The sequence below is a fragment of the Narcine bancroftii genome, chromosome 3 (assembly GCF_036971445.1).
Source record: "Narcine bancroftii isolate sNarBan1 chromosome 3, sNarBan1.hap1, whole genome shotgun sequence".
Classification (NCBI taxonomy): domain Eukaryota; kingdom Metazoa; phylum Chordata; class Chondrichthyes; order Torpediniformes; family Narcinidae; genus Narcine; species Narcine bancroftii.
In genome coordinates this window covers 40505903-40533764 of record NC_091471.1, presented here as the reverse complement: position 1 = coordinate 40533764, position 27862 = coordinate 40505903, and the positions used below count along the sequence as shown (strand labels likewise).

Genomic DNA, 27862 nt, shown 5'->3' with positions numbered 1-27862 from the left:
TAATCTTTTCTTCCTTCACGTTCCTGCACTCACTACAAAAACTTGGGTCATTTCTATCCCAGAATACAATTGCCCATTCTACACTTGCTTGATTGCAACACCGGTGACTGCAGATGGCGGGGATTGTACTAGGGGTTGAGGCAGTCTTCCCTGGCATGAGAGGATTTTCCTTTCACACTAGACCATTTTTTTTTAGGTTGACTGACATTTAATTCCTGGGTCCTCATGCAAGTGCGAAAGAAGCTATGGAAAAGTCTAGAACCAGGTCTGAAAATATTAAAGCCAGGCCTGCAGCTGACGTGGACATTACCCCTCCGTAAATCTTCGTCAGCGAAGCCAAGCCAAAGAAGAGTTAATTAAAAAGGTAAAGTTGATAGAAATTTGATGAAGAAAGAGATATGAGGGGCTAAATTTCCTCTCTTCCCAAGTTTCTTAGATTCAAAGAGAACAAAGGATCTTTGAACGTCATGTGATTAAATGGCCTTTAAATAAAAAACACAAGAAAGAAATAGAGCAAATAAGTGTCTTGGACAAACAATTGAACTCTTAACAGTTAGAGGCAGCTGATTTACAAAATTTAAAGTGTAACATTGCAAACCATCTATAGTCTACTGTGAAATCAGAGCATAAGGAGGGAATCGTAGAATACAGGATTAATATACCAGAGTTGTACTGAGATAAAAGATTAGCATCAACAATAAATCATATTGATACAGACTGAGAGCACATGCACTAATCAAAGCACAGAACAGGTCCTTCGGCCCACCTCATTCATGCTGACCTAGTCAATATTTTAAAGTCAACGAGATCTGAACTGTTAACCAAAATAAAAAGTTGTTCTGATGAAAATAAACTAATATGGAATTTCAACCTGATTATCTCATTTCTGCATATGCCAATGAATCAATAAACTCCCTCTGACTTGTTCTGAAATTTTATTGGGATGTTTATATGGTATTCCACTCATATTAGTTGTCCTCTGAGCACTTACCTGAAGCCTTCCATCCAGTGTTCTCTGTATTGTGACACACTTGCTGGGGTGAGCTCCATTTGTTGTTATAGCTGTGATTAATGAATCAAGCTCATCTTTTTTTTCCTTCAGCTTTTTGACCAAGCTCTCAATGGCTCTCTTGGCAAAAGTTTCACTTTCTCCGCCTTGTCGATGACACATTAAACTGTGTACAATGCTCAGGCAAGCATCATTACTAGTTGGGGTATTTGTGATAGACATGTTGCTGATCTTTTAATCAGTTCTTTGTCCTCAAACGTATAGTCTTTTAGAGTTTACTCTTCCTTCCTATTTTTAATTGTTCTTTCTTGTGATTTATATTCTTGTGTACTGAAAGGTACGAGGCTCAGCACATCAGCTGCAGTGAGAACTTAAAAGGCAGCAAAGAAATGGTTCAGGTGAAGATTTCCTTGGAGAAACCTTGAAAAGAAACCAGAAAGAACACAAGTCACAAACAATTTATAATTTTGATTTTCCCAAACTGGCATTTAAATCCATGGAATACAATTTACAGAAATCAAATCTGCTCATACCACATCAATGGATTCAGACAACCTTGGCAATCTCAGCTCATTTGACCATGAAAAGGCCTCCTCACAAATACCATATATTATGTCTTGTTGGGGACCTCCAAATATTCAAAGCAAATTAGAGGAGAAAATATGCAGATGCTGGGGTTTGCTGCAGTGCACAAAAATGCTGTAGAAACTCAACAGGTCACGCAGCATCCATAGGAAACAAAAGTCAGTTGACACTTTGGGCCTAAGCCCTTCATCAGGAATGTCGATAATCAGGCAGACGAATAAAAAAAGTGGGGGTAGCAGGGGAGGAGGGGTAAGGAGCACGGGCTAATAGGAGGATACAGGTGGGAAGGTAGGAGAGAAAGCCAAGAAGTGATGGGGAAAGGACAGAGGGCTAAGAAAGTAGTCCTGATAGGAGAATGGAAGGAATGGAGAACTGGAGGAAGGAGACAGAGGGATGAGGGAAAGAAAAACAGGAGAAGGTGGTTAATGAAAATTGGATAAACCAATACTGGTTAGAGACTGGTGAGACGGAATACAAGATGTTGTTTCTCCAACTTGCATGTGGCCTCAATTTGGTTGTACATGAAGCCATGTAACAATGTTGTGTGGAATTGAAGTGATTGGCCACTAGAGAGATCTTTGCTGTTGCAACAGATAGAGTGAAGGTCCCCAATTAAATAATCTTCCAGGTTGGTTTCAATCTCCCTGATGTAGACAAGGCCACATTGGAAGCACCAGATGCAGTTAAAGTCCCCAACAGGAATCAATACCTTCAACTCTGTAGTGGCAGAGGAGATGACCAGTGTCCTCAATGAATACTTTTCCATTTTTACTGTGAGATCATGAGGACTGGAAAACTTGAGTATTATAGATGAAGAGGTGTTAGAGAGAGCATTCTAAGGGAAAACAACCTACATGCACTTGGACAGACAAGAGCTAATTAGGAATGGTCAGCACTGTTTTGCAAGTGAGAGGTGATGTCTGACAATCTTATCAGTTTTTTTTTTAAGATATGACCAAGGTTGATGTGGGCAGAACTGTGAATATTGTTGTACACATGGATTTCAACTAGGCATTAAAAAAAAAAGCTGTTCTGAAAGGTTAGGTCACATGGGAACCTAAAGACAGAAAAGACAAAAAAGTAGCTTCATGGAAGAAAGCAGAGGGTGACGGTCAAGTTTGTTTTTCGGGCTGAAGGCCCAAGAGTAATGATGTGCTGGGCCTATTGCTGCAATTATGTAGATGAAAACATGCATGGCACAATTAGCAAATTTGTGGATGACTTTAAAGTGGCTGGTATTGTAGACAGTGAAGGCCATTGCCAAAGATTGCAGCAGGATCTGGATTGGTTGGGCAGGAGGGCAAAAGAATGTTTGATAAAAACAGAAATACAGAGAAATGCGAGGTGCTACCTTTTGGGAAGTCTGACATGGGGATGATCTACACAATGAATGGAAGGGATCTGGCGAGCATTTTGAAGGAGAGGGATTGAGGAGTACAGGAACACAGTATCTTGAAAGTAGTGTCAAGGTATATAGAGTGGTCAAAATGGCTTTCAGCACATTGTCCTTCATCAGAGCATTTGAAATAATGTGTTCAGTTTTGGTCACTGTGCTGCAGGAAAGATGTTGTCAACCTGGACAGGGTGCAGAGAAAATTTACAAGGATGTTGCTGGGATTCAGGGCCTTGAGCTACAAGGTGGTTGAGCAGGCTCAGGCTTTATTCCTTGGGAGCACAGGACAGTGAGGGGTGATCTCAAAGAGATACATAAAATAATGAGGGGAATAGGTTAGGCAAACAGTTTTTTTTGCCCAGAGTAGGGATTTCAGTAACCAGAGAGCATAGATTTGAGGGGAGAGAGAGCTTTAACAGGATCCTGAAGAGTAACGTTTTTTTTTAAAAACAAATATACAGGGGGTGGTGAAGGTGTGAACAGGATGCAGAGGTGGTTGATAAAAAAAATTGACAGATAAATAGATAGGATCAGTTAAGAGGGATATGGGCAAAAAACAGGCAGGTGAACTCGTGCAGGTGGGTTATTTTTGTCGGCATGGGCAAGTTCGGTTGTACGGCCTTTTTCTACGCTGTATGACTATGATTCTATAAAAAACTGAGTGGTCTGTCGCCAGCTAGTTAAACAATCGCCAGGCATAGATCTTACAGAAACAATTCAGTTACATTAAATACTTCTCCATCACAATCCCTGGTTACATTTCTTCCCCAGGTATTGACCCATTAGAGATAGCAACTCAATGGAGAAAGAGGGGATAGCCCTCCAGTCAATTTACATTGACTAGGAAATGTTGTGTCCAAGGTCAAAGTCCAAGAAATCGTCTCCTTCAGCTGATAAATTAGTATTCCTCAACACCTTGAAGCAACACCGAGAATTGGTGTATCTGCATGGAGATATCAAGGGCCATCAAAAACTTGGAGGAATTGCAAATGACTCTATTAGCCAGTTCAAGTCAGTTTATTGTCATCTGATTGTATGAATACATACAACTCAACAAAACAGCACATCCACAAGGCCATGGTGCGCATATAGATAATACACCCTACACACAAATGATATATATTGCCCTCCATGTTTATTTGCTTCTGTGCTCCTTAGTTTTCAATTTGTAATCAAACAAGTCACATGCAATGAAAGTGCACATTCCAAGGATATTTGTATACATTTTGATTTAACCATGCAAAAACTACAATATTTTTATACATTGTCCCTTCATTCCAGGGCACCATAAAAATCCGATGGCAGAGGGGAAGAAGCTGTCACTGAGTGCTCATCTTTAAGCTCCTGTATCTTTCTCTTCCCTTCCCCACCCCACCCCCACAATGGTAGCAAAGTGAAGAGGCCATGGCCTCTTGAGGATAGAGGCTGCTTTTTAAGACACCACCTCATGTAAGTATCCTCAATGGAGTGAAGTCAGGTCCCTGTGATGCCACAGGCCAAGTTAACAACCCTCTGGAGTTTATTCTTGTCCTGAGAATTGGCACCTCCAGAATGCTTTTCACATGTAGAAGTTTACGAGAGTCTTCAGTGTCACACTGAAGCCCCTCAGACATCTCACAAAGTATAGCCGCTGACGAGCCTTCCTTGTGATTCCATCAACAAGGAGGCTCCATACAGTTCCCCAGAGATGCTGACACCCAGGAAATTGAAGTTCTTGACCATTTCCACTATTGAGCCCTCATTGAGGACTGGGTAATGTTCCCCTGACTTCCTGCTGAAGTCCACAATCATCTCTTTGGTTTTGCTGACATCGAGCACAAGGCTAGTGTTGTTACACCATTCAACAAGTTGATCTATCTCCCTCCTGTACACTTCCTCATTGCTGTTTCTGATTCTTCTGATAACTGTGGTGTCATCAGCAAACTTGTAGAGGACTTTGGAATTGTACTGGACATACAGTCATGGGTGTATAATGAGTTCAACGGTGGGCTAAGCACGCATCCTTGGGGTAAGGCTGTATGGATAATCAGTGAGGTGGAGACGTCATTTCCAATTCATACTGACTGTGGTCTTCCAATGAGAAAGACAAAGATCCAGTTGCAGAGGTGGGTATAGAAGCCTAAAGCTTGTAGCTTCTTGACCAGCAATGAGGGAATAATAGTATTGAAGGCTGAGCTGTAATCGATGAAGAGCAGCCATATGCATGAATTGCAGCCATATGTATGAATTGCTGTTTGAGGCGACCCAGAGCTGAGTGGAGAGCCAGCAATATTGCATCTGCTGTGGAGTGATTTTGACAATAGGCAAATTGCAGCAGGTCCAGATCTTTGCTTAGGTACATGTTAAATTCTGGCCATGACCAGCCTCTCAAAGCATTTAATCACAGTAGAAGTTAGTGCTACTGGGCAGTAGTCTGGGTACGACACTTTGCACTTGGCATCACTCTGATACACGTTCATCTTGGTCTCATCTGTCCACAAGTTTTTTTTTTCCAGAATTCTGCAGGCTCTTTTAAATACTTCTTGGCAATCTGTAATTTGGCCATTGGAGCCTGGACGTCGATTAGCTGTGGCCTTGTGGTGGTAGGCCACCCATTATTAGTATCGGTCCATCAGTACCATCTTTGGAATAGGCGTCAGCACCGTGTGCATGGTGCTGCAGGAGGTGACTGCCGCCTTGAGGAAGTTCCTCGGTAAACATTTCATCTCCCTGCCAAGTGGAACATGTCTCTAGATCATTGATGGCTTCACGCAAAGGGGATACCCAATGTGTGCTGGTGCCATTGATGGTTCACACATTCCCATTATCGCACCCAGCGTGGATGCTGCAGCCTACTACAATTGCAAAGGGTGGCACTCGGTGGTCCTGCAAGCAGTGGTTGACCAGATTCTGGTGAGTTAAGCCTCTATTGATCTTTATCACATCACATTGCAAATGACTATAACTTCACTGTGTGATTTCCATTCATGTTACAACTTCTCAGATGTTTGTGGGGTGGCCAGGCCGCACACATGATGCCAGAGTGCTTCCCAACTCTCCTCTGTGTAGAAAAGCAGAGGACCAGGACGGATACCTCTTCCCATGTGAAGTGAGTGTTCACCCTTCAAAGCTCTATGTTTCAATATGTCATGCATGCTTGTTGTGTCAACGTTCAGGTGCATAAATTAACTATATTTCTGCATTGCTGTGCCTGCAGGTTTCCAAGGATGTTGAGGGAGTGGAGGTTCCAGCGCATCTTATGGGTGATGCAGCATACCCTCTACAAAGCTGGCTGATGAAGCACCGAGTACTGGATCCAGATCAGCGAAGATTTAACAAGGCCCTTAATTCAGCAAGGATAGTGGTGGAATATGCATTTGGCCGTCTAAAAGGCCACTGGCAGTGCCTGTCCAAGCGTTGATATCTCTACCACCTTAGTTCCAGATGCTGTGTTTGCCTGCTGTATACTGCACAATATGTGAGATTAACAAAGAAGACTTCTCTTCAGAGTGGACATTGGTTGAAGCAGATGGTCCTGCGCCCAATAGCACAGATTGTCCTGATCAGCAGGCTCATGGGCACCAGGCCATCCATTCTGCCATTATGTCCCTGCTACCCAGCTCCCCATTTTCCACAACTTCTTCCCCCCTCCAACCTCCCCACCCAATGCGGTGACATGAGCCTGCTGCCAGGCATGTTATGTACTCTCGCAAATGAACAGGTGCATAAAAATGAAACATGTGGCTTGTGTGCTTGTCAAAAATTTAATAAAATTTAATAAAGACGTTCTTTGAGAAATCACACTGCTTCATAAATATCTGAGGTAGATATCGCAACGTTAACATTTCACATCATTCTTAAAGTAAACCATGGAATGGACAAATAACAGTGCAAATCCACTCCACACTTGAACACCGCAGAACACTAAAACAGTAAACACAACACCACCCGGCACCATAGCATCTCACTGTTGAATGTTTACATCCTTAAAGTGTCGCACGTAACATTGCACTTATGGGGGGCTTCATGAACAACAAAAGTGAACAGTGAGTTCACAGCATTAAGGATGTTTAGTCCGACACAAACCTCATTCCAGCATTGAGAGGAATGAGTTGGTTGGGGGGGGGGGGGGGGGGGGGGAGAGAATGAGGAACCTGTCCTGGACCCCAGCATCTCAGTCATGCCAAGGCGTCCACTACTGTGATGCACTAGTGTGGAATGGAATGGCATGCTGGATGGAGGGGCCAGGTACATGGGATGAGGCTGAACATTTGACTGTGGGGATGGGGAGGCCTCCATTCGCGTGACCAATCTGTTGAAGATGATTGACTGCCTGTCCATTGCAGCACTCAGTCCCCGCAGGGAAACTGCAAACTCAGACATCGACTGGGCATGCTTCTCCACTTTGGAGCAGCGCGTTCCTTCCTCATCCTCCCTCAGGTTGGCGAGCATGATTCTCTCATAATCCAGCACTTCCACAATGCTGGAGGTCTCTCTCTGTCCTCCCTGTCAAGTGCCAACATCATCGCCTGCAGCTCCTTCACGAAAACCCGACCTTTGGTCAGTCGCTGGCGCTAGCGTCTGGGACGAGAGGCTGTGGGTGGAAACAGGAAAAGTGCATCAGCATTGGACTTGGGTGCTTCTCCATAAACACAACCTCAATGGTAGTGTACCTGTGTTCTCTGTTGAGAGTGCCGCTTCACCACTTCCAGGGACAGTGACCTCTGTGCTTCCTCTCTCGGGGGCATCCAAATCCATGGCTGCCTGGTCCTCGGCAGTGGCCTCCTCCTCCTGGACCGACCGGCATGCCTTCTCCATTGCCGCTGGGTGAACCCTGAGATCCCTCAGGGATGAGCTCTGGGGAATCAGGGGTCTCCAGAGCGCTGGCTACATTCAAGGGAGTAGCTAAGCAGCTAGCCCCCAGAGAATGTGGCACTGGTCGAAGTACTGCCACTCCTCGCGCCCACTGCCACTCCTCGCGCCCACTGCCACTCCTCGCGCCCACTGCCACTCCTCGCGCCCACTGCCACTCCTCGCGCCCACTGCCACTCCTCGCGCCCACTGCCACTCCTCGCGCCCACTGCCACTCCTCGCGCCCACTGCCACTCCTCGCGCCCACTGCCACTCCTCGCGCCCACTGCCACTCCTCGCGCCCACTGCCACTCCTCGCGCCCACTGCCACTCCTCGCGCCCACTGCCACTCCTCGCGCCCACTGCCACTCCTCGCGCCCACTGCCACTCCTCGCGCCCACTGCCACTCCTCGCGCCCACTGCCACTCCTCGCGCCCACTGCCACTCCTCGCGCCCACTGCCACTCCTCGCGCCCACTGCCACTCCTCGCGCCCACTGCCACTCCTCGCGCCCACTGCCACTCCTCGCGCCCACTGCCACTCCTCGCGCCCACTGCCACTCCTCGCGCCCACTGCCACTCCTCGCGCCCACTGCCACTCCTCGCGCCCACTGCCACTCCTCGCGCCCACTGCCACTCCTCGCGCCCACTGCCACTCCTCGCGCCCACTGCCACTCCTCGCGCCCACTGCCACTCCTCGCGCCCACTGCCACTCCTCGCGCCCATTGCCACTCCTCCTGTTGTAGTCCAGGACTGCGTGGAATTTCTTTCTCGTGCTCTTCAGCTTCATGACTACCTGGTTTTTACTGCACTTGTGCCCTTGTGCTGCGAGCACTCCTAACAGCCACTCAAATGTGGGACTATCCCTTACTGTTCCAGTGAGCTCCCTTTCCTGGGATTCCTGAGTCAGATGGTCTAGAAGCAGTCTTCCCTCTTCATCAGACCACTTTTTTGGAACCATTATTCAAATGCACTGTTTTCCTGCACTGCTAAAACAAATCGACTGAATCTGCACTAGCCTGCCTGCACAATGTGCTTCAAGATTCGCACCAGGCGTCTCAGGCTGATGCCATGTCAGCAGCCTGCCCCTTTGACAGCCAGCTGCATTCAGGTGGCTGGGGGTGCCGCTGAGCTGTGCTGATTATCCCTTTCGGAGGAGGGTTACGTAGCTCGCCTCAAGGGCGCCTCCTGCACATTCACGTGGCCTCCCCACAGCCGCATATTGCCAAAATATCTGGCTTTACATGCGGGGTAATTGGCCACCTGAAAGTGCCTATTGACTGCACTGACTCTACTGCAGTAGAGTCAAGGACAGCAGGTACATGGGAACACCAGCACTTGTAACCTTCCTCCCAAGTCACATCATCCAGACTCCAATGTATCGCTTTTATTTCATCATCATTATTGGTTTAGAATATTAGTTTCCATTTTAAAGAATTTTGCAAGGAACCACCATTTCCTATATTTGAACAGCTACTTCTCACAGGCAATGAGGTGAGCAATGTGATCTTGCAAATGATTCCCTTGTCTTATATGCAAAAAGCAACGAGCTTCTCAGTTTGTATTTCACGAAAGTTATTTCCCCTCCTATTACTTGAAAATTAGTTTGCCTCTCTTACCAGTTATTGCAACATTTTTTTGCTATTTTACACAATTTTCAGTTTCAAATTATTATAGATAGTCTGAATAAACTCATCAAAATTAGTTGATGAGTGTTGCAGAAAAATGTCCAGATTTTATGTGGAAAAAAAAATCAAGAGTAATTCAGATTTATTTAATTACCCAAATTCAAATCCCTTCAAGGAATATGGAGAGTTTAAACATAGATTATTTCTGAATTGTAGAATTCTCAATGGCCCTCTGAATACTTTCCACATGGAATCTACAACATTTAGTTCTACATTACTGTTTCTAAATCTAAATGTTCACAATAGTTACCTGACATCCAATAATGGAACATTAAAGAGAATTTTTTTTTAAATTCAGACAAACAGCATGATAACAGGCCCTTTTGGCCCACAAGCCCATGCCACCTCAATACCCCAATTATCATACAAACCCCATACGTTTTTGAAGGGTGGGGGGGAAATGGAGCACCCAGAGGAAAACCCACATAGACATTGGGAGAACGTACAAACTCCTTACAGATAGTACTGAATTAGAAATAGAGTTGTTGGTGCTGCACTAACCGCTATGCGAATCATGTCAGCTAGAAGTTTTTGTATTTCCTACCATCATGGAAGTCACTTATTAGCATCCACAAATGGCATCCTTTCAAATGCACTAATCATCTTTGTAATCCAAGTCAGAGAGATGGGACAAGATGTGGAGAATCTACACCAATAGCTCCAAGAATCAGAATCGGATATTTCAAAAGATGCATCTTAAGCGATTTTCTTCAAGTTGGTGACAACTCCAGTCATGCACTTGGATGCCTTGTTGCAGAGCAGCTGGGCAAGGTTCAAGGCAAGATGACAACCCTCCACAGATGCTACCAGACCAGAATTCCTCCAGCATTTTGTTTGGCTCCAGATTAATTATATCTGCAGCCTCTTATTTAATTTTTTTTTAATTTAAACATATGTATGATAGCAGGCTCTTTTGGCTCACAAGCCCATGCCGCCCAATTACACCCAAATGACCTACACCCCGAGTACATTTTGAATTGTGGAAGGAAACTGGAGCATCCTGAGGAAGCCCACACAGACACAGGGAGAACCAACAAACTCCTTAGTGTAGGATGCGAAACCGGTACTGGTCTCTGGCACTGTAACAATGTTGCGCTAACAATGCCGCCCATGTTCAAAAAGCTATAGTGGAAGGAAGGGCAAGTATTAGAGTTCCAGACCTTAAACAAGTCACGATCCAGACATCACCTAAAGGACTGATTAAAAAAAGGACAAAAATCAGACAATAAATGGTCATTTTCTTCACAGATTGTGGTAGAAAGGTGTACAAAAAGTGGTTGTTGAATTTTTAACATGAGCAGCAACTCCAATTGAAAAAGTGCTTAATCAGCTGGAGAGTGCATTGGGACATGCCAAGATAGCAACAAATCTTATTCAAAGACAAATTTGTTCAATAAACACAACTGCTATTCATTTTTTTTTTCCCCAAATGACTTCATGTGTTTCCATATTCAAACTGCAAAATGCTGGTTTCCTTAAAGTCAGATTTTTACAGCACAAAATCAAGCAGTTTGGCCCCCAACTGTTCCTTTTCTTTGGCTTGGCTTCGCGGACGAAGATTTATGGAGGGGGTAAAAAGTCCACGTCAGCTGCAGGCTCGTTTGTGGCTGACCAGTCCGATGCGGGACAGGCAGACACGATTGCAGCGGTTGCAAGGGAAAATTGGTTGGTTGGGGTTGGGTGTTGGGTTTTTCCTCCTTTGCCTTTTGTCAGAGAGGTGGGCTCTGCGGTCTTCTTCAAAGGAGGCTGCTGCCCGCCAAACTGTGAGGCGCCAAGATGCACGGTTTGAGGCGTTATCAGCCCACTGGCGGTGGTCAATGTGGCAGGCACCAAGAGATTTCTTTAGGCAGTCCTTGTACCTTTTCTTTGGTGCACCTCTGTCACGGTGGCCAGTGGAGAGCTCGCCATATAATACGATCTTGGGAAGGCGATGGTCCTCCATTCTGGAGACGTGACCCATCCAGCGCAGCTGGATCTTCAGCAGCGTGGACTCGATGCTGTCGACCTCTGCCATCTCGAGTACCTCGACGTTAGGGGTGTGAGCGCTCCAATGGATGTTGAGGATGGAGCGGAGACAACGCTGGTGGAAGCGTTCTAGGAGCCGTAGGTGGTGCCGGTAGAGGACCCATGATTCGGAGCCGAACAGGAGTGTGGGTATGACAACGGCTCTGTATACGCTTATCTTTGTGAGGTTTTTCAGTTGGTTGTTTTTCCAGACTCTTTTGTGTAGTCTTCCAAAGGCGCTATTTGCCTTGGCGAGTCTGTTGTCTATCTCATTGTCGATCCTTGCATCTGATGAAATGGTGCAGCCGAGATAGGTAAACTGGTTGACCGTTTTGAGTTTTGTGTGCCCGATGGAGATGTGGGGGGGCTGGTAGTCATGGTGGGGAGCTGGCTGATGGAGGACCTCAGTTTTCTTCAGGCTGACTTCCAGGCCAAACATTTTGGCAGTTTCCGCAAAGCAGGACGTCAAGCGCTGAAGAGCTGGCTCTGAATGGGCAACTAAAGCGGCATCATCTGCAAAGAGTAGTTCACGGACAAGTTTCTCTTGTGTCTTGGTGTGAGCTTGCAGGCGCCTCAGATTGAAGAGACTGCCATCCGTGCGGTACCGGATGTAAACAGCGTCTTCATTGTTGGGGTCTTTCATGGCTTGGTTCAGCATCATGCTGAAGAAGATTGAAAAGAGGGTTGGTGCGAGAACACAGCCTTGCTTCACGCCATTGTTAATGGAGAAGGGTTCAGAGAGCTCATTGCTGTATCTGACCCGACCTTGTTGGTTTTCGTGCAGTTGGATAATCATGTTGAGGAACTTTGGGGGACATCCGATGCGCTCTAGTATTTGCCAAAGCCCTTTCCTGCTCACGGTGTCGAAGGCTTTGGTGAGGTCAACAAAGGTGATGTAGAGTCCTTTGTTTTGTTCTCTGCACTTTTCTTGGAGCTGTCTGAGGGCAAAGACCATGTCAGTGGTTCCTCTGTTTGCGCGAAAGCCGCACTGTGATTCTGGGAGAATATTCTCAGCGACACTAGGTATTATTCTATTTAGTAGAATCCTAGCGAAGATTTTGCCTGCAATGGAGAGCAACGTGATTCCCCTGTAGTTTGAGCAGTCTGATTTCTCGCCTTTGTTTTTGTACAGGGTGATGATGGTGGCATCACGAAGATCCTGAGGCAGTTTTCCTTGGTCCCAACAAAGCTTGAAAAACTCATGCAGTTTGGCATGCAGAGTTTTGCCGCCAGCCTTCCAGACTTCTGGGGGGATTCCATCCATACCTGCTGCTTTGCCACTTTTCAGTTGTTCGATTGCCTTATATGTCTCATCCAGGGTGGGAACCTCATCCAGCTCTAGCCTTAGGGGCTGTTGAGGGAGCTGGAGCAGGGCGGAATCTTGGACTGAGCGGTTGGTACTGAAAAGAGATTGGAAGTGTTCTGACCATCGGTTGAGGATGGAGATCTTGTCGCTGAGGAGGACTTTGCCGTCTGAGCTGCGCAGCGGGCTTTGGACTTGGGGTGAGGGGCCGTACACAGCCTTTAGAGCCTCGTAGAAACCCCTGAAGTCGCCAATGTCCGCGCTGAGCTGTGTTCGTTTGGCGAGGCTAGTCCACCACTCATTTTGGATCTCCCGGAGTTTGCGCTGAAGATGGCTGCATGCGCGACGGAAGGCTTGTTTCTTCTCTGGACAGGACGGCTTTGTAAGGTGAGCCTGGTGGGCAGCTCGCTTCTTTGCCAGCAGCTCCTGGATTTCCTGGCTGTTTTCGTCAAACCAGTCCTTGTTTTTCCTGGAGGAGAAGCCCAGTTCCAATGCTTGATTAAACTGTCTATCCAGATTGTTCCCATGTTCTGGTGTTTGGCCCATAATCAAGAATTGTTCCCTTTAAAGCTTTTCCGTCTTACCTTATAAAAAATTAAAATTAAAAAAATTTTTTTTAAAAATCGGTGCTCTCTGACTTTAGCCTCCCTGCCTGGGAAAAATTCCTTCTACTTACCTCATCAGCCCTCAGTCTCTTACGGTCCAGGAATATCTTCTAAACTATTTTCTGCATCCTTTTGGGGCAGCATAGTTCGCACAACACCCTTACAGCGGCAGCGATCAGAAACAGGGTTAGAATCCCACAAGGAGTTTGTAAGTGTCTGAATGGGTTTTCCTTGGAGGCTCCAGTTTCTTATTGGGTGTAAATTGGCCAGCATAGACTCATGGACCGAAATGGCATATTACTGTACTGTATGTCTTAATTTAAAATTTAAATTTCGAGTTTAAATGACATCCTTCATGTTAATGTGCAACCAATAGTCCAAATGTAGTCTAACCAGCACATTTATGTTGGAATAACATCCCAATGCCATAAACAATGTTAGCATATGTCACTCCTCTTGGCGACCTCTTCAGTAAACTACCAATTTTGTGACGTGATTTCCCATGCTGACTTTCCCCAATAAATGCTAGCCCATCTAAATGCTGCTAGATCCTGTCCCTCAGAATCCTCTCCAGTCGCTTGCCCATTACGGATATCATGCTCACTGTCTTGTAGTTCCCTGGCTTGCCTGAGCCGCCATCATTGACCACCCACCCTCCAGCCTTCCAATACCACCCACCCTCCAGCCTTCCAATACCACCCACCCTCCAGCCTTCCAATACCACCCACCCTCCAGCCTTCCAATACCACCCACCCTCCAGCCTTCCAATACCACCCACCCTCCAGCCTTCCAATACCACCCACCCTCCAGCCTTCCAATACCACCCACCCTCCAGCCTTCCAATACCACCCACCCTCCAGTCTTCCAATACCACCCACCCTCCAGTCTTCCAATACCACACCGTGCAGAACAATGATGCAACTATTTGTGTCAGGGGCCCAGTAATTCCTTCCCTAGCTTCCCACAATGTCCAAGGATCCATTTGGTCATGCCTAGGGATTTATCCACTCTAATAGGTTTGAAATCTGCTCTATGGTCTCTACTCATTTCCACAATTCTTCATCTTCCATGACCTTCGCCATAATAAATATAGATGAGAAGCAAATACATTAACAATTTTAAAAGATTACTTTTGTTTCCCTTTTCCCAAACAATTTTCTGTAGCCTCTTTGTTCTCAAAGACAATGCTAAAATACAGATGTCACTCAAAATTCAACAGTCTGATCTTTCTTTTGTTTGTTATCAAGGAACTGGCAAAGTCAGCATTGTGCTCATACTTTGTCAATGAGCAACCTGCCAGGCCATTTCAGGCTCAAACACATCTGGGGTTGCATTTAGGTCAAATTGGTAAGGACAACACATTTCCTTTCTTGAAAGAAATTAGTAAGAGGAGCTGTTCTTTTATGACAACCTAGTTTTTTTTTTGTTTTAAAAGGACCATTAAATTATAAACAACAAAATTATTTTTGCTGCCCAAGACACATCCCTATTCCTGTGGCACCCACCTTTCCCTGATTAAATTCATCTATTATCATGTGTCCCAAAAAGTTAGTTTTGTGTGCAATCCAGTTGGCCCACTCATACAAAGCCCAAAGTGCAAAGTGAAAAAGATAAGTTGGAATAGAAGGACTCCAGTGAGAGAGAGAGAGGGCACCACATTTCCTCCATAATTGTCCAGACTCAAATATAATCTCTTATAATTTTGACACAGCATTTGCAGAATTTTTCCGTGATCAATAGCCTCCAATATGCCAGCATTGGTCATTCACACTGGTAAAAAACTACAAGTCTCCGTCTCAGTCTTTTTTTTTAAAAAAAAGCAAGCCAGCATTCCATGAACAAAAGGGGGGAGATGTAACTCATCGCCATCTGATGTCATACATAAGTATTTGACAGCATGTTAGACCCACTTGTTTTTCCAAAACAAAAAGCTCAAAAATAATCCTGATTTTATACACCAGGGTGATAATGGTGAGCAATGCTGACAGTAACACTGTCAGTCCTCACACTGGTCATTGTTGTGTTGAGAAAGTGTCATGTCTGTGAGAGACAAGTCTGGACACAAGAGTTTGTTATGAAACAAAAGAGCATGGAAAAAAAACACGCACAATTGATTAAGACAGACGCACACAATATATAAAAAAGCATGGGAAAAAAGCACACAATTTAATAAAACATGCGCACAATGTACAAAAGAGCATGGGAAAATATATTTTGATATGTCCTGGGGTAAGTTTATTGTCTGCCAAGTGGGTGATCTTATATTCACACTTTAGGATTAGGTGTTTGATTTGGCATAGGGTTAGGGTTAAGCGTGTGGTTTCAGGATTGGGTTAGGGTTAGGGTTAGCAGGCCACAGAAGAGAGCAGGTAGCAGACTGCTGGGTCAGAGCGGAACAGCAGCTGTGGGAGAGAGAAGGCAACACTAAAAAAAAATGACGGTACACAATACACATCATGACCAGAGTTGGGAAAATGACAAGGGGTCAAAGCGAAAAGAAGTCAGAACTGGAATGGCACTCCCATAATTTTTCAGTGTGACAAAGTATAAAAGAGGTATCAGTTGTGCATGTCCTGGAACAATAAATCTCTCTCTGAAAACTGACAAAACCTTACTGAGCATTAACTAATTACTTTTCAAGCACCAAAGTCTGGTGAACTTTATAAATGTTAAATTCTGTGCACAGTATAAGAATTGCCTGTAATCAGTAAACTTGGAGGAATGAGAAGTGAGATTGGACTGTGAACCAAAGAACTTTTCTGAACTTACTCGCGCATTACATACACGTGCGCTTAGAATTAGAAGGAGGGTTAAGTTAGTCAATAGGGATAAGTTAAAGTTTGATTTTATTTTCACGTTGAAAGATAATTAAAAGCAACTTTTGTTTAAGAAACCATTTGTCTTGGTCAATATCTATTGCTGCTGGGTTTATGCGTCCTCTGGTCTCATAACACCAGAACGCAGCGGCTGTATAAAAAAACATATCTGCGGCATGGAATTCCCAGCAGCTGCTGTCTAGGTCTAGCCACCTTGGCGAGGCTGAAGGAGGATGAACACTGTCTGATCTTTCTTTTGTTTGTTATCAAGGATATGACAAAGTCAGCATTGATTTCCCCAGAAAAACGACTAGATGCCCTAAGATCAGAAGCAGAGGGCTGAAATGTAACAAAATGAGTACAAAAAGGCAGAGGGGCTTCAGCCACTTGCATTCCATGTACACAAGACAGCAGAACTCATTTTGGATGTAGAATTGTTGGATGAAATGCAAATCAGCCCTTTAAAACCTGTTGCACAGGACTTTTCTGTGCATCATTTTCATCAAGGTAAAGGGGTAGATTGTTGTAATCATGACTGATTTGAGATTTTGCTTTAAATTCCAGACTACTAATATGAATGTATATTCCGCAACTACTAGGATGGCTTTTGAACTTTAAATTACTGGACCTTTAATCCAGACAATGGGTTACAAATCCAGTAACATAACCACTCTGCCACTACCATGCCACCATTGTTCCCAATTAATTATGATCAGTAATTCTGAGGTTCATCAAAAGACAGTTTCAGACAGGAGTCGAGCAAAGCCGCAACACTCCCAAACATGGTTCATACTAGACATTAATGTGGTATCGGAGTTCAACCAATTTAAACTGCCAGGTAAAGCCAGCATTATTTAATCAATTCTAACCCAAATTATTTATTTTGGCTCCACTGTACTTAAAATGCTGTAGAATATTCTTATTTGAGTAGGAATCTTTAGACAATTACTGAACTGTAAGGCATACAGAATTTATGCCAGGATTTGAACTTATTTTTATTTTAATGATGCAACACAGTAGAAGGGTCTTCTGGCCCATGAAACATGTGCCATCCAATTAACCAAACCCCATGTTTTGGAAGGTAGAAGGAAACTGGAACATCCAGCAGAAACCCACGCAGGCTGCAGGGAGAACATGCAAATTCCTGCGACTCAGCGGGATTCGAAACCAGGTCACTGGTGCAGTAATGGCATTGAGCTAACCGCAAATGGGAGAGCAGATTTGATGGGCTTGATTCTGCTCATACATCTTAAGACATTCCAAAAATACAAAGGTGGAGCGGCGGCTACACTGCTAACTGAAGGATCGCACAACCAGACGGGTTGAGTTCAGTGAGCAAAAACTGATTTATTGCAGGCTGTCTGGCTGGTCTTGTACTCCCAGCCCAGACTTGGCTGAGAACCACACTGGCGGACCCCGACATCACATAGGTCCCCAAGCGCAAGCTTCTGAGCCCGGTGCCGAGATCGGGAGAAAACCCCCGACGGCGCCATTTTGGCCGGCTGCCCCACTGCGTGCATGACAAGCGGGGCCTGTTCGCCTGCCTAATGGTGTACTGCCACACAGGGACCCCCCCCCCCCCCCGAACCGGCGCCAATGTCCTTTTTTGCCGGGCGGCCTCGCTTCTTGGGTCGGACAACTACTGGTTTGGTGGGATCAAGGTGGGCTGGCTTTAACCTGTCCACCGTAAACAGTTCCCACTTACCACCGATGTCCAGTGTGAAAGTGGATCCTGAACACTGAATGACTTTGTATGGTCCTTCGTATGGTCTTTGTAGAGGTGCTGTGGATGGGCCCCACCTGATAAAAACGTACTCTGAGGAGTACAGCTCGCTGGGGATGCAAGAGGCCCGTGTGCCGTCTCTAGGTGGCGGTGGGGGTGTAAAGGAGTCCAAATAGGCCCGGAGGCGGGGAGTACACTGTATGGTGACTGCTGGGGGTTGTGAGGTGCGTTGACTAACTCACCGGGTAGGGCTAGTGGTGCACCGTAGACCAGCTCGGCTGATGACGCCTGGAGGTCTTCTTTGAGTGTCGAGCGAATGCCCAGGAGCACCCAAAGCAGCTCGTCCACCCAGTCGGGGCCAGTGAGGCGGGCCATAAGTGCTGACTTCAGGTGGTGGTGCAATCACTCGACTAGCCCATTGGCCTGTGGGTGATAGGCTGTGGTGTGATGTAGCTTGATCCCTGCCTGTTAGTGAGCTGTGTCCAGAGCGCAGAGATGAACTGGGCGCCCCCAATCATTGGTGAGGTGGTTCGGGACGCCAAACCGAGCAACCCAACCGTTCAAAAGAACTCGGGAGCAGGAATCCATGGAGGCATCTGGCATTGGGATCGCCTCGAGTTAACAAGTGGTGCGATCTACCTCAGGAAACAGGTAAAAGTCCGATGATGTCCACATGTATGTGGCTGAACCGTTCCTGGACGTGTTCAAAATCTTGTACGGGCGTTCTGGTGTGCCCATATGGACAGTGGACCTGATGGAAGGGTGGGAAAGGTCATGGATAAGGTGGAAGACTTGCCTGCACCACTGCTGGGGAACCACTGGTTGCGGGCTGCACATGCAGACATCACACAGGACGGTGCCCTCACTGTAAGGAGTCGGGAGGTCCTGGAACCGCAAGCCCGCAATGGCAGCCCTGAAGGCCCGCGTCTCCTCATCAAACTTCTGGTCCCGGGTGAGCTGGTCGAAGTCGAGGCCGGGAGTCAGCATGCAAATGGCCGGTCGTGAGAGTGCATCAGCGACCACATTGTCTTTCTCCGCCTGGTGCCGAATGTCTGAGGTGAACTCCGACACGAAGGAGAGGTGACGCTGTTGGTGGGCCAACCAGGGATCTCTTGCCATAGTGAGCACCAGAGTGAGGGGTTTGTGGTCAGTAAAAATGGTGAAAGGCCTCCCCTCCAAGAAATAGCGGAAATGACGCACCGCCAGGTACATGCCCAGCAACTCACAATCAAAAGCGTTATACTTGTGCTCTGGCAGGCGAAGAAGTTGGCTAAAGAATGCCAGTGGTTTCCACTGGCCATTCACCTGCTGCTCCAAGACAGCGCTGATGGCTGTGGCAGAGGCATCGACGGAGAGCGCCATACGCAGGTCAGTGCATGGGTGGACGAGCAAGGTAGCCTTTGCGAGGGCATCTTTCGTGGCTTCGAATGCCCTGCTGGCCTTTGGAGTCCAGGCAGGTGTCTCATCTTTGACCTCGATGAGGGTGAAGAGCAGCTGTATGATGCGCGCAGTGCCTGGAATGAAGCGGTTATAGAAATTGACCATACCCGCGAACTCCTGTAGCCCCTTGAGGTTGTCAGGGCGTGGGAACTCCCTGATTGCAGCGACCTTCGTAGCAGCAGATGTGGCTCCTTCGGCCATGATAGTATGACCCAGGAACTGCATGGACTCTTTCCCGAACTGGCACTTGGCTGGATTGATCATTAGGCCGGTCGGCCAGTCGGGAGAAGAGGGTGCGCAGGTGAGACTTGTGTTGTGCCCGGTACGGTGTCTGCTGGCGACAAGGATGTCGTCTAGGTAAATGAATACAAAATTCAAATCCCTGCCCACTGTGTCCATAAGGCGCTGGAAGGTCTGGGCGGCTTTCTTGAGCCTGAACGGCATGCGTTGGGGGTGATGATGGCCATTTTGGGTATGTCCTCGGGGGTGCACCGGGATTTGGTGATACCGCGCACCAGGTCAACCTTGGAGAATACCCTCACACCATGCAGGGTGGCTGTAAAGTCCTGGATGTGAGGTATCGGTCAGGGACTGTTGCGTCATTAAGCCATCGATAATCTCCGCAGGGGCACCAGCCGCCGGATGCTTTCGGGGCCAGATGAAGTGGTGAGACCCAAGGACTGTTGGAGCAATGAATGATTCCCAGCTCCTGCAGATGCGAGAACTCTTCCTTCGCTATCTGGAGCTTATCCGGTGAGAGCCGGAGTGCCTTGGCGTGGGGATGTAATGAAACACCCCGTGGCATGGTGAGGCAGCAGAGAACTGCGACTTGAAGAGGGATGGGAACTCGTCCAGGATATGATGAAACTCGTCCTTGATTGGAGTTCTGTCCCCAAAGGCGTCGAGGTGCAGCATCCGAGCGGCACACTGGCGCCTGGAGAGGCCGAGGGAACCAGTGAGCACCCGCTTGATGGTCCCGTACTTATCTTCCGCTGGTGTGCGCTGAACAAGTTTCAGCACTTTTTTGCTGTGGCCTGGTCCAGGGCGGCGACCACATGGTAAAACTTGGTCGAATCCGATTAAATCTGGCGGAGGTGCAACTGAGCCTCTGCCTGCCTGAACCAGGTCCCCGGCTCCTGAACCCAGAAGTCAGGAAGCTATAGCGTTGATTGAAGGGTCATTCATGTTGGGTTCAAAGACGTTTGAACCTGTTGGGGTCACCAATTGTAGTGGTGGCTACACTGCTAACTGAAGGATCACACAACCAGACGGGTAGAAATCAGTGAGCAAAAACTGAGCTATTGCAGGCTGCCTGGCTGGTCTTATACTCCCAGCCCGGATCCGGCTGAGAACCGCCCTGGGGGGCCCTGATGTCACCAGGGCATCACAAGTCCCCAAATGTGGGCTTCTGAGCCCAGTGCTAAGGTCGGGAGGAAACCCCCGACGGCACCATTTTGGCCAGCTGCCCCACCGTGACAAGCGGGGCCGGTTCGCCTGCCTAATGGCGTACCACCACAAAGGCTTTGATCAATGCCCCATTCAGATTAATGCTAAGAATTGGCCTTAAAAAATGATAAAGTAGTCCAGAAAATTTGCAAATACAACTTTTGGTCACAACACCAAGTGAAATAGCAGCATTCCATCCAAAAAAAAATTCAGAGCTGATTGGGAAGTTGTAATCTCATACTTACACCATGAAGCTGAAAAATGGAGAACATGAAAAATGTTTTTAAAAAGTGCACCATCTCAAAATTTGTAAGCATCATCTAATTTTGTTTAATTCTAGGCTGCTCTCAATCCCACACTTTTACAATCCAATCTCCCCCAAAATCCCATTGCACCTGACAAAAAATCCAGGACCCTGCACCTCCTTTCAGAAACCAACTGGAAACAAGCAGCAAATGCCACATTTTATACTTGCACTATATTTGTGTATATTCTGTATAAAAAATGTAATGATGCCTCAATGGAATGGGAGAGAGAAAAAAATAAATCACATCATTATCATCTGCATTTATATCCACATCAAGATACATCAGTATTCATTCTGTGGATAAAAGAAAGCATACATGAAGGCAACACCAACTTCACCAAGACCAACCACATTATATGAAAACAAGTGTTTCTCTTGGAAATCCATAATAATGTGCCCAAAAGCATTTCCTCAAGGCAACCATGCAGTGCAACTTTGAGATGAATTTTTTGAAGGTTAACTCCTTGGATCACCCTTTGCCAGGACTCATTAATAGGATCCAACTTTGCAAAAGGAATAGGAAAAGCAGCAAATTTCATACCATTCACTCCAACTTTGAGGAGAATCTGCAAATCCCAAAACAATCTTTGGATGCACTATTAAAGTCTTTCAGAGAAAGCAAACCAAGTATAGGGTGAGCAATTATCACCTAATGCAAAGCAGTTCATGCTTTTTTTATATAAAAAAAGAATAACAAGGCACAGCATCCAAAAAACTAAATACACATTTCATTCAAGAATGTTCAATCTCGATTGTCTCCCATTTTTACTCAGAACAACTTGGCAAAGAAAATGGCAAAACTTTGAAAAGGAGATGATATAACACTCAATGTGGAGAAGTATCAACTTATGCATTTCAATAAAGGATAGAATGCAAAAGTTCTTAAAAAGTTGTGGAGCCCAGAATCAGCACAGTAACTAGAAACAGAAACATTTAAGATAATCTCTGCCAGGCAAGATTGTACCAGACATGTCGTTAAAATAGTTCATAAACTATATTCTGTTCATAAAACTAGAATATTTTATAATTAGAATATAGAAACAAAGATAAGAATTAATGAACCATTGCATCGCAGATAGATTGTCATTCATAACTACAAGCACCACAATACAGGGACATATTAGATTTACTGGGAAGGTGAAGAAATTAATCTATTTTGTTCTGGTAATCTAGTGAATAATTAGAAGTATTTTTGATTATTGGGATTCAAAATGCACAGGTGCAAATTGGCATATCATGACTAATTTTAAAATGGTGATTTTATTAAGTCGTTGAAAAAAAAAATCCAGCATATTTTACTTTAAATTCTGGCCACAAAAATCAGAAAGAACCACTTTTCCCAAAAAGTTTTAAAGCACCTTGGATAGGGTTTCTTACAATAAGAAACCAGATCCAAGAATTACATTCTTCCTTGTAAATAACTGCCAGCGGAGATCGTGTTATGAAGGGTTGAAATGTGGTTTCCGACACGGGTTTTAATACGACAGATTGCGTTTAGCAGTTTTCCTAAACAAAAGAAAAAGTCAAATGGAAAACATGTATTTGCATCTTAAACCATTTCCGTCAGGAAAGAAGACAATGGGAGTTGATGCGCAACCTTTAACTATGCCAACATTTCAGGTCCAGTGATACATTCAGGCAGCTTATTACCAAGACACAAGAGAAACTTGTCCGTGAACTACTCTTTGCAGATGATGCCGCTTTAGTTGCCCATTCAGAGCCAGCTCTTCAGCGCTTGACGTCCTGCTTTGCGGAAACTGCCAAAATGTTTGGCCTGGAAGTCAGCCTGAAGAAAACTGAGGTCCTCCATCAGCCAGCTCCCCACCATGACTACCAGCCCCCCAACATCTCCATCGGGCACACAAAACTCAAAACGGTCAACCAGTTTACCTATCTCGGCTGCACCATTTCATCAGATGCAAGGATCGACAATGAGATAGACAACAGACTCGCCAAGGCAAATAGCGCCTTTGGAAGACTACACAAAAGAGTCTGGAAAAACAACCAACTGAAAAACCTCACAAAGATAAGCGTATACAGAGCCGTTGTCATACCCACACTCCTGTTCGGCTCCGAATCATGGGTCCTCTACCGGCACCACCTACGGCTCCTAGAACGCTTCCACCAGCGTTGTCTCCGCTCCATCCTCAACATCCATTGGAGCGCTTTCATCCCTAACGTCGAAGTACTCGAGATGGCAGAGGTCGACAGCATCAAGTCCACGCTGCTGAAGATCCAGCTGCGCTGGGTGGGTCACGTCTCCAGAATGGAGGACCATCGCCTTCCCAAGATCGTGTTATATGGCAAGCTCTCCACTGGCCACCGTGACAGAGGTGCACCAAGGAAAAGGTACAAGGACTGCCTAAAGAAATCTCTTGGTGCCTGCCACATTGACCACCGCCAGTGGGCTGATAACGCCTCAAACCGTGCATCTTGGCGCCTCACAGTTTGGCGGGCAGCAACCTCCTTTGAAGAAGACCGCAGAGCCCACCTCACTGACAAAAGGCAAAGGAGGAAAAACCCAACACCCAACCCCAACCCACCAATTTTCCCTTGCAACCGCTGCAATCGTGTCTGCCTGTCCCGCATCGGACTTGTCAGCCACAAACGAACCTGCAGCTGACGTGGACTTTTTACCCCCTCCATAAATCTTCGTCCGCGAAGCCAAGCCAAAGAAGAAAGATTTCCAGAAATAGACTTGACTCACCATACATTTAGAAACAGAAAAACCCTTTCAAAGACCCTTTCGTATCTATGCATTCCATCTCTGTACATTGTTACTCCTCCACAACAATGAATTAGTATCGCTACAGGTACTTTCTTTGAGACGGGGGTGGCGGGGGACATGTCCAGCCAAGGGACGTCAACTCTTCGATTTGAAGAGATTTCTTTGCAGCCAAATGTGAAGGTCTGAGGTGTAATATCCGAAAGCAGCAGTATCGGGAGCGAGAAGTTAAGTACAGACGAGGAAGAATTGCCAGGCGGCCCATCGGTTGACAATCAGTTGCAATGAGCATGGGGAACACACTCACCCCCCACCACACACACTAATCCCCCCCACCCCCCCCCCCACCCCCACACTCTCCCCCCCACCCCCACACTCTGCCCCCCCACCCCCACACTCTCCCCCCCACCCCCACACTCTCCCCCCCACCCCCACACTCTCCCCCCCACCCCCACACTCTCCCCCCCACCCCCACACTCTCCCCCCCCACCCCCACACTCTCCCCCCACCACCCCCACACTCTCCCCCCACCACCCCCACACTCTCCCCCCACCACTCCCACACTCTCCCCCCACCACCCCCACACTCTCCCCCCACCACCCCCACACTCTCCCCCCACCACCCCCACACTCTCCCCCCACCACCCCCACACTCTCCCCCCACCACCCCCACACTCTCCCCCCACCACCCCCACACTCTCCCCCCACCACCCCCACACTCTCCCCCCACCACCCCCACACTCTCCCCCCACCACCCCCACACTCTCCCCCCACCACCCCCACACTCTCCCCCCCCCCACCCCCACACTCTCCCCCCACCATCCACACACTAACCCCCCACCACACACACACTAACCACCCCCCCCCCCCACACACCATCTTCCCCCCACCCTGGTCCCGTGTTGACGATGCCGAGACGCCACTTTGAAAGACTGCGTTGAACCGACGGAATGGGTTTTTTTTAAATTATCTCCCCGGGACTAAAACCACCGCTTCTGTGACCGTCAGCGGACATCGAAGCAGAAACATCCCCCTCCCCTCTCCCTCCCTCCCTCCCTCCAAGGCTGATCCTCCTGCGACGCGGTAACACGAGGCCTAGTTTCGGGCCTCGGGGTCCCCGCCTTGCCTCCCCGGAGCCAGAGGGAAAGTTTTCCCGGCCTCGCTCACCGCTGCTTCCTCGATAGCTGGACGCCAAACTTTCCGACTACTTCCCCCTCCACCTCCGGAAGGTCCGGCTCGCCGCGGGGCGCAGGTGTCCGGTCCCAGGGCTCATTTAATCCCCTCACACTTGCTCCTTCTCCCGTCACCCACTTCTTGTTAAGGACACAACATGGCGGCCCGCGGCGCGCATGCGCGCTGCTCTCTGTGTGTGTCTGTGGTGCCTGAGGCAAGGGGAAGGGAGCCGAGTTGCTGCAAATGAATTCCTCAGGCCTGGGGAAGAGTCCTTGGGAACGCCGCCTCCTTGCTGTCACACGCCGTGCCTTCGATGCTAATCCCCTTTTTTCATTTATGTCCTTTCCAAATTTAAGAAAAATAACTTTCTGCCCCCCTTTTTTGGCCTTGAGCCATGATTGCAAAAATTAATTCTGAACTTCTTACTATCCTCCAAAATATTACGGCCTGCACTTAACCCCAAGGAAAATATGCCATTTTCACTATAATGCGAACAACAGAAATTAATCAGCCCTGCCACCATTTGTTCCCTTTTCCTTCATTGTTCATCTCCCTTCTCCATTCTTAAATTTACCCTCCTTTTTGACCACCCTAGCATGGATTTCACTTTGTTGACGAGTCCGTCTGGAAAAAAATGCAATTGAGTCAGTCAGGCACGATTCCTTTCCAATTTGTTCTTTCTTGAATGAAGGTGTATATCCCTTCATTTCCTTGAATCCCTGTGGCGGCCCGCCACCCCGGAGATCGAGCCGGCACATCGCACGGAAACCGCAGCGTAACACACCGTAACACATCCCTTAACACAGCGAACTGGCGCAGTTGAAAGCTGGAGCTGGACAAGACCAGCAGCCCAAAAATGGCACTGGCCAAGCTGCCCAGCTAACAGATCGATAACAGGCTGGGGAAGAAGGTTATTCACATGCAAGAATGTTCCCGCCCGCTATTGTTATTCATGCGGCTGATGTCAGCCAATCAAACAAATGGCGGGAACTCCGACTGTATAAAAGGTGCCTTTCCAGCCTGAATAAATCTCAGAGCTTAACCTTCCACATGACGAGTGTGTGTGTTTCTTTGTAGCAGTCGGCTACATCCCAATCATTTGCTCAAAATTAAACTCACTGGCCTATAATTAGCCCAATTATTTTCATAGAATGTCAACAAAGTGCTACAGACAGGTAATCTTGATTTTTTTTTAACTTATACAAAAGGACAGCAGTTTTCCCAATCATCTAACACTAGTCCTTCTGTTGCACACATGACCTCTTTTGCTTCTTTCAACAGCCTTATTTATACATCTATTCAGACACTCTTGATGAAGTGTCTCAACCCAAAATGTTAACCCTCGATTTCCCTCCACGGATGCTGCCTGGCCTGCCAAATATATCCAGCAACTTGTTTTGCTCCAGATTCCATCATTTGCATTCTCTTGTGTCTCCAGCCAATTTGTTTATAAAGATGACAATTCCTGTAATACATTATTGAATACTAATGTTTATCCGAATAAATATGCAACAAACAATAAGAAGCTGGAGGAACTCATCTGGTTAGGTAGCATCCCTGGAGAGAAATGGATTGTTAATATTTTGGGTCAGGTCCCTTTTTTCAAGACTATGATGGGAAAGGAATGAATTGAAATGGCTGGCAACCAGGATTGCTAGGACCCTGCAGAGAGCATGTAGTCAGCAAAGCAGTTGCCCAATCTGTGTTTGGCCTCACTGATGTAGGGGAGGGCAGAGAATGCACCTAATACATTAAATAGGTTGGATAATGTGTTTTTTTCCATCCATTTCAATTCCTTTCATTATTCCTACACAGTCTGTTCTCAGCCTCATCCATTGCTGGGCAAGGCCAGATGTAAATTTGAGGAACAACATATAACATTCCTCCTGGGAAGCCTAAAAACCCAACAGAATGACTTTTCCAATTTCAGGTATCCTCAACCCCCATCCAGTTTCACTGTCCATATGTCCTTGATCTGCTTCGTATTCTTTTCTTTCAAGCTCCATCCCATTGGTCTCTTCCCCATCCTGTCTTTCCACCTACCCCACTTCTTTTCCAGTATCGTATCACCTTATGCCTCTTGCCCATCTTTCCCCCGCCCTTTTCAGGCTTGATATCAACCCTTCCCATCCTAGCCTCAAGGACCCCAACCAAAAATATTGATTGTTCATCTCTCTCCCTGGATGCTGTCTGACCTACTAAGTTATTCCAATTTATCTTGTTTCCTTAAGATACCAGCATCTGTAGTTTCTTATGTTTAACCTCAATTGCCAATAGTGACATCATTCCCCCTCTTATGCAGGCAGTCACAAAAAATTCAAAAGTTTATAAATTGTTCATCTAACAGACTGGACATTCTTCTCAGACCAATTGGAGAATGGTGCAACTGAATGACCACAATTATTTGATTTGCCTTACTACATCTGCATTACATTGGCAATATAATTTCTTATTGGACTCTCCATGACTATAAATAATCACTGTCCCAATTCCAATGGATTTCAAGGTCACAGGTGCCAAACACCCAACCCCAACCAACCCATTTTCCTCTGCAACCGCTGCAACTGTGTCTGCCCATCCCGCATCGGACCTGTCAGCCACAAACGAGCCTGCAGCTGACGTGGACTTTTACCCCCTCCATAAATCTTCGTCCGCGAAGCCAAGCCAAAGATTCAATATTGTTTAATTGAATCATAGCGTAACATTCTTCATTGTAATTTCTCGTATGCACAAATGTTCTATATTCACTAAAAATGTCTACTTTTCATAAAAAAACATTCTCCACTACCCCATCATAGTGAGAGGAAAATAAATTTTA

At 46.6% G+C, this 27862-nt stretch overlaps 1 protein-coding gene across 4 annotated transcripts in view; it reads right to left on the bottom strand.

Annotated features, from left to right (window-relative positions):
• Window positions 1-25208, bottom strand: part of smad4b (SMAD family member 4b) — a 179902-nt gene extending 154694 nt beyond the window's left edge. For 3 of the 4 annotated variants that reach the window (XM_069923907.1, XM_069923908.1, XM_069923905.1), the window contains exons 1-2: window positions 25039-25208; window positions 992-1429 (exon numbers count right to left, since the gene is read on the bottom strand). In XM_069923907.1, coding sequence (XP_069780008.1) covers window positions 992-1231 — 240 coding nt within the window. In that variant the 5' untranslated portion in view covers window positions 1232-1429; window positions 25039-25208. Of the gene's footprint in view, window positions 1-991; window positions 1430-25038 lie in introns of those variants that run through there. The other variant, XM_069923909.1, reaches the window with a different exon arrangement.
• Between the last annotated feature and the right edge of the window lie 2654 nt (window positions 25209-27862).